The following is a 12,154-nucleotide window of genomic DNA, read 5'->3' as shown; positions in this document are numbered from 1 at the left end:
CTTTCTTATAAGTGCTCAGCAAGAAGAAGCTGTCCAAACTGGCTAAAGGCTGTGCTTATAATTCTTACAGTTCAGAAAGGAAAGGGCCAACTGAAAACTACTACTGAGCATATAGTCCTGAGTTACAGGGAGTGTAATTCCTGCTGTAATTATGGCTGTGCATATAAAAAACAAAGGAAAAAAAAAAAACAAGTGAAAATGAATGGTGAAAATAAAATAATGGACCTTTTATTCTTTATGAAAGAAAAAATTTTGGTTTTGATTGTGGATGGTATGTGGTTGGAGGATATTGCAAAATTGACTCATTTGTAATATTTAGAGTTGCAAGAGAAATGAGATAACAGGTAGAGAAGCATATTCTAGAGAGACAAATGATGAAATAGAGATAAGTAGGTCATGCAGTTCATGGCAGGAGTAGGAAAAGACTGGAAAAGTGAACCAAGAAAGAGGGTGCTCTTCAGATTTGCCCAAAGCATGACACAGTTTTGTCAGGGATAAGAGATTGAGGATACCATATCCTGACAATGTATGATGAGGCTTCCCTTTGTAGTTGCACTTCTCTTTTTCACATTTAATATCTTTTTCATCCAACTTTGCTTTTAGGTGGTTCGCTACTTGGCTGGATGTGGGTTGCAGAGTTGTCCTTTGTTGATTTGTAAAGGCTACCCAGACATTGGATGGAATCCAGTTGAAGGAGAAAGATATTTGGATTTTCTTCGTTTTGCTGTTTTTTGCAATGGTAGAGTAGAAGCCTAAACATTTTATAACTTCTTCCGATATCTAAATAAGTTTGTAATTTTAAATAGTAACACAAGCTAACTTGGTAAGTTACTAACTTGGTGAAATAAAAGAACCTGCAGGAAGAGTAGAATTATTCAAGACACACTAACTTATATGGGTTTTGAAATGGTCACCTAGGGTCCTGTGAACCTGTGCCCCATTTTTTGGGTCCATCTTTGGTTTTTGAAATGCCCATGTCTCCTTTGGAAGTACAGCAGATTCCTAAATCTTTTTTGTGATAAAAAGATGGCAGATATAGAGCCAAAGCCCTATCTTTTTATGAAGATTTAGATAGTCCAGTTTTAGTGTCCAAGCAATTATATTGGTATACTCATTAACCGTTGCACTTGACTGAGTCTTTACTAAAATTCAGTAGTTTCAGTGGTGCTTTAAACATCCTTTACAACATAGTTAATTCCTAGGCTCTCATTAATTTTGAATTAAATAATATTTTATTTCATACTTTTTTTTTTTCATTTCATTACAGTAATAGAGGAGTATACGTGTTTATGCAACTCTTTTGTGATATTTAAACTGTTTTGTAGTAAAAGGTATCTATGCATTCTGCTCTTTTTTGTACCTTTTTTCCTGATTATATTTCAGAACTCTTTTTGATATAATCTTCTATCCTGATATTTGTTCTGTGTGGTAGGTGAGAGTGTGGAGGAGAATGCTAATGTTGTAGTCAGACTGCTTATTCGCCGACCTGAGTGTTTTGGTCCTGCTCTAAGAGGAGAAGGAGGCAATGGGCTGCTTGCTGCCATGGAGGAGGCAATACAAATATCAGAAGATCGAACAAGAGATGGACCTTCCCCAAGTAATGGATCTAGCAAAACCCTGTAAGTGCAGCAGAATTGCTTACATTGCCATCATATTTGTTTATTTGTTTTGTGATCTTAGATGCGAAATGACTTTTTTGTTTTAACTTAAAACAAAACTGGTAACTGTGAGTTACCAGTTCATCCTTCCTTGGATTCTGTGTCGGAGAGAGATTTATCTTTTGCTAAACAGTGCTTCCTCTGCACTATTAATTTAATTAACTCTCTCCAAATATTAAGACATCTCTAGAATTCTGTTTGTTCTTTTTCATTCCATTAAGAGTCAGTCCATTGATGCAAAATGAGACATATAAATAGTGCCAGTGGTTACAATGGAGATGTTGCTGCAATCTTTAGGGACAAACTACATTTTGTCTTAGTCTACTGTGAGTCCATTTGTTAACAGAAGCTACTCTCTGTAAGCTGTTACACCTATGAGAAGATTTTCTTTATTTATTACTCTTGTTAAAAAGTTCTTTTTTAAAAAATCTTTTGTTTGTTGTAACATCTAACTAATTACAGTGAAATAGAAGAGCAGGAAGATGACACTATTCACATGGGAAATGCAATCATGACCTTTTATGCGGCCTTAATTGATCTCTTAGGACGTTGTGCTCCTGAAATGCATGTAAGTTTTATGTTCTTCAGACACTGGAAAGTAAAGGCATACTTGTTTTATAGGTTACAGGCTTGCCATTCATTTTTTTCTCAGTATCATGCTATCAGGTATTAAAGCAGTGGTATGGCCACATAGTATCTTAGTGGACATAATGTCCTGTTCTATTGATTGGCAAGGGGGAAAAGATCCTCAGAAGCTCTTCTTTTTAATAGATTTTTTTTTTTTGACTGTCCATTGTGACAATAAAATTCCTCAAATGTCCCTGTTTGCTGGAATGGTGTAGAGTAATGTATTCTTTATAAACTAAAGTTTTATACTTCATATTTTAAACAGACTTTTAAAGTTTCATGTAAATGTAAATATTATAGGGCATTTTTTTAAAATGTAGGGATAAGCATTATACTTGGATATACACATAAATAACTCAAAATCTATTCACACTGAACAAACCTCAAAGAAAAGATGTCACTATTTCAGGCATTGGATGGAGGACAGAAACACCATGAACACTTTCTCTTATTATGTTAGAGATTGAAACTATTTGAAAATGTTTGTTGTTTATGATTCAAAATACATTATTATTCTTCAGAAATTTAGTTATACATAGTTTCTCATTTCATACTGGAATGTGTCCTAATTAATATACATTAGTATAGATCAGTATCAAATTTGTGCAGGGATTGATAACTTGAGAGAGGAGAGATACATGTAGTTAATAAGGCCAGTGTATGAATACGAATACCTGTTTCGTTTGAATAAAAAAATTGTCTTGTTCTCTCCCTGTCCTGCTGCCTTTTCTTTTAAAAACAAAACCAACAATTGAGATATTGAAAGTGTCTTATTTGACCAGGACAAAACCCTAATTTTTTCCATCTGAAAATCTGTTTTTGTTTTCCTCCCCACCCCTCTCACCGTATGCTGCTGCATTGTAAGGCTTTGTTCACCAGCTTTACCTAATTTCTGTTCTGAAAATGTCTTGTCTCGGCAACCCCTTGTGTGAGGACACGAGGCTTGACTCCATTTTGCTCAGAAGGCTGATTTGTTATGTTATATATTATATTAAAATACTACATAAAAACTATACTAAAAGAACAGAGAGAAGAATGATCAGAAGGCTACAAAGACAAGAACAGAATAGGAATGCATAACAAAATCCTGTGACTGCTCACAGCCTTGGCACAGGTGGCTGTGATTGGTCACTGATTGAAAGCAATCCACATGGACCAATGGAAGATTCACCTGTTGCGTTCCACAGCAGCAGATAGTTATTGTTTACATTTCTTTCCTGAGGCTCTCAGCTCCTCAGGACAGGAAAAATCCTAGCAGAGGATTTTTCACTAAAATATCATGGCTACAAAAATGAACTTAGTTTTCTTTAATAAGCAAACATGTAGATTTTTAGACTTCGTACATTTGCATCCAAACTACAGCAAATTGATGCAGATTGCATGAAATTTACATTGTTAATAACTGTTCCAAAAATTACATTATAATTCTTTTGTATAGAAGATAAAAAGAAGACCTTTCTGAATTTTTATTTGTCTTTTTATTAGCTAATTCATGCTGGTAAAGGAGAAGCCATTAGAATCAGATCAATTCTACGGTCTTTGATTCCACTTGAAGATTTGGTGGGAGTAATCAGTATTGCTTTCCACATGCCAACCATAGCAAAAGGTAAGATTTTGCTACACTTGTTCCTCTATCCTACTCTTATGATTTGCAATTTATTGTCATACTGACAGTCATACTTTTTTCAGCATTTAAAAAAATTATAGAAATTCAACTTTTTATTATGAGAATTAAAAGACAGATCATGTGTATCTCATACATGTTTCAAAAATCATTCTGCATGTTGTAGTCAATTCTGTGTGCTCCTAAATCACATATTTAACAGGATATAAATCCTGTTAAATTGAACGATGAAAATCTATTACAACTTTAAAAATAATTTTTAAAATGCATGCTTTCTGATTTTAGAACTATTTTAAAGTACTGCAGTCTGATTTCTGAATAACATAATGCTTAGCTCTTGCTGTTCTAACCCTATCAATTGCTTCTAGCAGATCTTACTAAGATACCAGAGTTGTTCTCCAGCAACTATGGTGAAGAGATAGGTGTAACATACATAGGCAAAAGCATATCTTCTTTTTCCTGCCTATATAAAATTGATTGCAATAGTGGGAGCTATGTGAGCACCTATATAAAAGGGAAAGGACTTGCCTCTGCTTTTTTGTGGGTCTGGAGAGAAAACATTATAAATGCAACCTGTATTGTTGAGACACTCACAGGACAAGATTTTTCAATAGGTTACCGTAGAAGAGATGAAAAGATCAATAAGTCCATTTTACTATTACTTACTTATGTTCCAAATAGGGATAGACCTATAGGTGAAATCTCAGTAGGAATCTGCAGCTCATAGATGCAGAAGTGCTTGTTTCCTTTCCAAAATGAAAGTACTAATGTTTTAAAATATTTCAATGAAATTCCATTGAAATTTCAATGAATTCAATTTTTAAAATTTTGAGATAGGTAGGACTTTTTAGCACATTCTTAATTCTTTGTCATACATTAAAGATATTCTCACCAATGCTGCATTTCTGAGATCTCTGATGCAGCGTTCTTTTAAGCGTAATTTTACTTCCCATCTGCTTCTGCTGAGAACTAGGTAGTTATGTGGGTTAATGATTGTGTTTTAGGTACTTAGCATTTAGAATATCAACTGTTAAGAATCTCTTAATATACAAAGCATAAACAGAAAAACATGCAGGGACTTTGAGGTCTCTGGGTAGAATTTGTCTTACGCATTCTTTTTGATTTAACTGTAAATATGTTTCCTTTGTGTAAAAAAAATATGGGGAAGATGCCGAGATATTAACAGAGATTAAAAAGCTCTGTCAGGTAGCAGCATGACTGCCTAGTCTGCTGATGAAGGAGAATCCTTGTCACTGAAGTCTTATTTCTTCCTTTTAGATGGTACTGTGGTGGAACCTGACATGTCTGCGGGGTTTTGCCCAGATCACAAGGCAGCCATGGTTTTGTTCCTTGACAGGGTCTATGGAATTGAGGACCAGGATTTTCTTCTACACCTTCTAGAAGTTGGCTTTCTGCCAGACCTTCGTGCTGCTGCCTCATTAGATACGGTAAGGTTTTCAGTCTGTTTTTATGTTGCTTCTCTTATTGAACATTACAGCATTTTTCATCCCTTGAAACAGTGTTTTTTATGTCTTCACATCTTCTGCGTTTCTCAAATGCTGGCTGAACTGCATGTTGCTTCTGAGCTTTGATAATGTTTCAAGATGCATCATCCAGTGTAATGCTCCCTTTTTAAGAACTTGCACTGATACCCTTATCTAGAAAAGATGCAATGCCTTTCCTCAGGAGACTTTCTGAGTTTGTGCTATGGAATCCAAATCAAATGAGCTGCCAATGAAGCAGCAGGGAAGAAGCGACTGGGAGCCTCTTTCCAGTGATAGACAGAAAGTGTTCATCTCTGTGCATTTGTTAGGGACATCTACGCTGTTATTTAGAAAATTACCACATTTCTATTTCTGTTCCTCCTCACTGTTGCTGCCTTTTTTTTTTTTTTCTGTGAGTCTTATTTTTATCTAATTTCTTTTAGCTGTCCTTGTCCAGAAAGCTTAGAGTTAGAGAGCTATTATGAGGGCTGAGGCATTAAATTTGGTTTTCCTATTCAACCTTTTAATACAACATTTTTTTCTGAAAATAATGATGTTGTTATTTAGGATCATAGAATCATACAATTGTTAAGGTCAGGAAAGACCTCTAAGATTATGAAGTCCATCTGTCAAGCTAGCACCACTACCATGTTCACCATTAAACCATATCCTCAAGTGCCATATCCACTTTTTGGAATATATATTTTGCTTTTTTTGAGCACTTCCAAAATTATGACTCCACCACTTACCAGGCAGCCTATATTCCAATGCTTGACAACCCTTTCTGTGAAGAAATTTTGGAGTGTTCTGTTTAGCAGCTAGGACGTTCTTCAGTATAATTTTGAAAATTATTTTGGTTTTGAATGACCATAGTTACTGTTTTTGGTTTTGTTCATTAAAAACAAAACCAAATCTTTCTATGATGCTTGAAAAGCAGCAGAAGAAGGTAGGCATCTAGCTCCAGTAGACATCATATCCTTATTTCTGTGTTATGGAAATTTCCCCCTTTATAATTGCAGAACAAAACCAACAATTTCTTTTCATTTGTAACCACACTGATGAGACAAGTCTAATTTCTGTCCTGTTTAATTTATAGGCTGCTTTAAGTGCTACGGATATGGCTTTGGCTCTGAATCGATATCTTTGCACAGCAGTCTTGCCTCTCCTGACCAGATGTGCTCCCCTGTTTGCTGGCACGGAGCACCATGCTTCCCTCATCGATTCCTTATTACACACTGTGTACAGACTCTCCAAGGGATGCTCTCTTACCAAAGCTCAGAGAGATTCTATTGAAGAGTGTTTGCTGTCCATCTGTGGGTAAGAAAATACTCCTGGCTGTACAAGAATGCTAAGTGATAAAGTAATATGTGATATTTATAATACAGGAATGCAGAACTATGCCACCAGTAACATAAACAAGATTATTTTCCCCCCTAAGATGATTGTGATAGTTTTTAAGTTACTGTGTTCAATTTGCAGTTTTATGAATTACCACTATTTCCTCAGTTCTCATTCATTCAGTCCTCAGTTATTCTGCCATCACCAAACCTTTTATATTAAAATCTTGGTGATTAGCTAAAAGAATGCAAAAAGAAAAAGCTGTGGAATTGTAGAGTTATACATAGACTGAATTGCTATTTAAATAATTTTGGCTGTGCAGATTTGTGATTGATATTCAGTAACTTATCTAATTCTGTGTAGAGGTTTATTTATGGTGTATTCCATTTGAAATCCTAATAAATGACTAGTATTGTTATGTCTCTACTGAACAGCTTTGTGAGAGATTTTGTTTGTGTGTCTGCAGGGTCAAAAGCAGTTGGTTATCTAATTTTTTTATAAATTCACAGGCTGAATTATGAAAAGCTGACTAGGCAATTATGAATTCAACTTCTAATTGCAGTCAGCATTTAGGCTTTCAGTTCATCAGAGGATTTGGTTTGCCTTTTTTTTTAGTATTTCACCATGACTTTTTTTAATTGTGTGTGATATGTGCAAGACATTTATATTATAATACTGAAAAAAAAGTGTAAAAATATATTACATTAGATGGTATTTGATGACTATTTAATATATACATGGCATTGATGGGAACCAATAAAATTGACTAGATTTTGCTATTTATCTGGAAAGCTTTAACGTCCATGCCATTCTAAAATACATATTTTAACAATTTCTTTTGTCCTTCCAGTTGGTGCCCGCTGCCGTGTCGTTTAGCACACCTAAAGAGAGAGTGCTCTTATGTCTTCATTAGCTTATAAGATATGTTAAGAGTCATTGAGATATATTACAAGCAATCAACATTAGACCCTTTTTTGATGAGCATGGTGATCCTAATACGCATTATCAAAATCCAGGATTTTTTTTTCCTGGTTTTCTCTGTCTGTAGATCAAATGATTTCTTGGCTTCTTTGAAGCATTTGATGCAAACACTTGTTTGCTTTCTTCTGGACCCGTAGTGCCCTAGTGCCACAAGGAAAATAATATTGTATGCATTTGAAGAATTTTAACGGCATAGAGCTGATATGTTGCTTTAAAGTATTTATCAATTATTTACATGAAACTGTGCTGGTACACCCTTTTGAAATGGTTTGTCTGCTTTTAGGCAGTTGCGGCCTTCCATGATGCAGCATTTGCTGAGGAGATTAGTATTTGATGTACCTCTGTTAAATGAACATGCAAAGATGCCTCTCAAGGTAAAAGTAAATATTAGTATTCAACAGCATTATTTATGACAGAATGCAACAGAAAGTATTTGCATGGAGAAGATTCTCTGTAATCTTTGTTATGTTATTTCCACTCTGCAGTAATCTAACACCATAGTTTTTAAGGATAAATTGTTGGTTTAAGAGAAATTCAATCTAATTTACATCCATCCATATGGAATTATGAAGTCTGTGTCTAATGTTTGCTTCTCCTTTAGTTATTGCCTATTTGCTTCAGCCTATGTGAAAACAGCATTGAAAAATCCTTGGGGGCAGGGCACAGAATCCAGTGCACAGAACATAACAATTTACAGTTTGTACGTGACCTTCCATTTGCCTCTGCATTGGTTTTCCTTGCTTCTGGAAAAAGGACTCTTTCTCTCGTGGTGGTGCCTGGAAATCTCTTAAGTAATAATGCTTAGTAGTAATGTTACATTTTGTTTTCAGCTCACGAAAGTTTAGCTGTATCATTTTATTCTGATTTCTAATGCATAAGAAAAGTGAGGGTTTTTTCCTTTTGGAGCTGACACATTCCTTAAAGATTCCTGATGTCATAATCACTTCTAATAAACATTTGCTTCCACACCTTGCCTACTGTTTTTTAGCAGTCTATTTTAATGCTTTCCCACCACAGTTTTGCATTGGATACTTAATATTTTCTCATTTAATATGTTTTTATGCTTTAAGAGCATATCAGCACATTTGCAACTCTGATATAAGAGGAATTTAAATTGTTATCCCATAGCCAGGGCCTGCTGCTGAAGTTCTTCCAAGGACTTCATAATTTGGTTATGCCCGCCCCCCAGAAATCCTCAATCAAGCTAAAGATTCTGAAGTAGCCATTCTTTCATGCCTGTGAGAAAAACACTTGATAATTCAGTATATTGCCCTGAAGGGGACCCTTCTGATGCATTATGGCATTTTATGTGTTGCTAAAACCAAATAGTAACTTGGCACTTCATGTATGGCTGTAGTTCTTCAGGGTTTGTTTTTTTTTTGTGGGGAGAAGAAACAAACCCAGCTCCTTGACAACTGTTCATCTAAAAGAAAAGATATTGTGATACCAAGGGTCATGACTGCAGTGAGCTGCCCTTGCTGCTGAACTGAACAGTAAGGAAATAATAATTGGATCCTTTTGGCTAATCAGGCTTTGCGAGAAAAGCAAGTGAAGAGAACCATGGTGTTGGCATGGGCAAAGGATTTTGTCCATTGACACCTAAAAGACTAAAACTTCTGAAGAAATTGAACTCTTTATCTGAAGATAGACCTATAACTTTTAAAAGGTTTCACTGACAGTTAAATCCAGTGATTTAACAAGGGACTCCTACCCATATCTGCTGTGTTTCTGATTTGAAAGTATTGTAGTATTGTAGTGTGCATTCCTTACGGGCCTGTGCTAGCAAGCCAGTTATATTACTATAAAGAGGCAGCTGTAAGTTAATCAGACATTTGAAAATGTAATTTTGATTGGGAAGAGAGGAGAAAATGGAGAAGGCAAATCAGAATACAGTGCTATCTACTGTGAAGACATTTGCTGATTTCTACAGTTAAAAATTGCCTCAGGTTTTAAGCAGCATGCAAATTCAAATTGTGATGCTGTTTCTGTATTCCATGTAGTTGAGACATTTTGGAATAGGACTACTTTGTTTTTATTTCCTCTTAAATAATATTCAGTGCTTCATCAGGGATTTCTCTAAGACTAAACCTATCTTACTCTCTTGAGTATGTTTAAAAACATATTTATATATATTATTATTGACATGTAGTCCAAAAGCAAACTTGTCTGGCCACTGTGTAATTGAATATAGTTAAAAAAGTATTTTCAAATATGTTCAGCTCTTAGAGTCCATATTTCAGAGACTCCCGTGGTGCTGCATAAATGGTAAAACTTCTGTCTTTTTGCATTCTATATGCATCTAAGTACTTTGCATTTTTTCTTTAGTCATCCAACAATTTAAATAGTAAATATATATTTACAGATTATTTAAATATGAAGATATACACACATATGACATGTATTGTTTTGGGATTTTTTTTTCCTGATTTGTTGAAAGTGTAAGAGAACAGTGCAGTATCAAGATTATATTTTTGGCTATTAAAATCCTCACTTCTATATATCAGGTGTGGGTTTTTAAAATTTAATTCCTGTCTATTTATGCGCATATACACATTTTTTTTATAAATGTCTGCATTTTTCCAACTTAAAGTTTATTCAGACTGGAAAAAGGGAAATCACATCAGCTCTCTACTGACTGTGACTTGCAATATTTTCCAAAAATCTTTACAAAATGGTGTTGAAACAAAGATGAAAAAACTGCTCCTTCTGGATGTATATGCACCAGTGATTTAAAAAATGTATATTCAACATCACTTATTGATAAAAGTATAGCATTTTTTTTTGGTAGCATCTGTCTGATGTTTGAGTGCCAGAATGGAAGAACCTCAGCAGTTACATTTTATTTGTTTTCAAAATATGTTCTGTTTCAGTTGCTGACAAATCATTATGAAAGATGCTGGAAGTATTATTGTTTGCCAAGTGGATGGGGTAACTTTGGTGCTGCATCAGAAGAAGAACTTCATTTATCCAGAAAATTGTTCTGGGGTATTTTTGATGCTTTATCTCAAAAGGTAAGCAATTTTAGTATCCATCTATTACTGTAAAATCCTTACTGTGGAATCGTTTTTCTTAAATCTGTAATTTTTACCCAGCTTATAGTAACATTGTATCATGCACTTTGAAGAAAAAAAAATACAGGCTTTAGTGAATTTAAATCTTTCTCATATAGCTTCTAATTTAATGTAGGTATAAAATTTTATCTCCTAATTAACAAAATTATAACACTAAAGCCATTATCTTGAGATGTATCTGTACACTTCTCTGTTTAGTAGTTGTACTTACAGCACACTTGAATCAATTCTGTATCAAACAAAAATTTAATAATATGTCTTGGTATGTATTTATTGTTCATTCTGTGACTATTTTTAACAAACCTGCTTAAAATTTCATGAGTTTAATTCCAAATCTAAGTGTTAATGAATGCTGTGTGTATTCCTTTGCTGTGCTCTCTTCTTGACATCTGAAGAATGTTTAGCGTTTCTACTAGTGAAGTCAGCACTTTTCCCATTTACTTGAGCAAGATTAATATTTCCATCTAGCTTTCTGCTTTGGACAGTCAGTTCTCTTTATTTTCAGAACAAAAACTCAGTTTCACTCTGAGTAAGAAGGCCATTCTCTGGCTGCTTCGTTTCATCTACAGCTGCATCAGTTTCACTGGTGATGTTGAGGGTTCCCACCCGCTCCTCACTTTCTGTCCCCTGTGTGTTCCACAGAAGTATGAACAAGAACTCTTCAAATTGGCTTTGCCTTGTCTGAGTGCAGTCGCAGGGGCCTTACCTCCAGATTATATGGAATCAAATTATGTCAATATGATGGAAAAACAGTCTTCAATGGATTCAGATGGGAATTTTAATCCTCAACCTGTTGATACCTCAAAGTAAGGAATTACTTTGTTGCACCTGGGGGTTTTTTTGATTATGATTGTGTAAAAGAGGGGGGAGAGTCTGTTGTTTGGTGTGATGTGAATTTAAAGCTTCTCTTCTGAATGTTTAACTTATAGATAATATGGAGATCTTAATATATTTATTTATGTAGTTATTTTAAATCAAGTACTAGCAATCAATAACTAGCAAGTTACATCATTAATTTCTTGGTTAACTTAGAATATTTTTAATGCATTTTTAACCAGGAGATAGAACTATCCAATTGTCTTTACATGTTTGCTGCAAACAAACCAGCATGCTCTTAGAAGCTGAATAAGTAGATGTCTACATCACCCCTGTCATTATTAACATATGTCAAGACACTAATTCCAATTTGTGTGAATGACAGTGTACCTACAGAAAATTGTCTGATTGTGCCTTCACATAATCTTTTAAAATATGAATAATGGGATTTAGGCAGAATAATCTTCATTCTCTCTAGGCAACCAGACTCTGGCCCTGCTTTTTAAAGTATATTAGCCAGAGAAAGCATGTATCTCAATAGAAATTTTCTGCTCT

At 34.7% G+C, this 12,154-nt stretch overlaps 1 protein-coding gene across 6 annotated transcripts in view; it reads left to right on the top strand.

The window, feature by feature from the left end:
• Nucleotides 1–12,154, top strand: part of RYR2 (ryanodine receptor 2) — a 380,824-nt gene that overhangs the window by 264,071 nt on the left and 104,599 nt on the right. For all 6 annotated transcript variants that reach the window (XM_064413752.1, XM_064413749.1, XM_064413751.1 and 3 more), the window contains 9 exons: nucleotides 604–739; nucleotides 1,433–1,619; nucleotides 2,121–2,226; nucleotides 3,771–3,891; nucleotides 5,188–5,357; nucleotides 6,490–6,710; nucleotides 7,996–8,086; nucleotides 10,583–10,723; nucleotides 11,426–11,589. In XM_064413752.1, the coding sequence (XP_064269822.1) occupies nucleotides 604–739; nucleotides 1,433–1,619; nucleotides 2,121–2,226; nucleotides 3,771–3,891; nucleotides 5,188–5,357; nucleotides 6,490–6,710; nucleotides 7,996–8,086; nucleotides 10,583–10,723; nucleotides 11,426–11,589 (1,337 nt within the window). The remainder of the gene's footprint in view (nucleotides 1–603; nucleotides 740–1,432; nucleotides 1,620–2,120; nucleotides 2,227–3,770; nucleotides 3,892–5,187; nucleotides 5,358–6,489; nucleotides 6,711–7,995; nucleotides 8,087–10,582; nucleotides 10,724–11,425; nucleotides 11,590–12,154) is intronic.

Source organism: Passer domesticus, chromosome 3 (assembly GCF_036417665.1).
Source record: "Passer domesticus isolate bPasDom1 chromosome 3, bPasDom1.hap1, whole genome shotgun sequence".
NCBI lineage: Eukaryota > Metazoa > Chordata > Aves > Passeriformes > Passeridae > Passer > Passer domesticus.
This window is presented reverse-complemented; position numbering and strand designations above follow the sequence as displayed.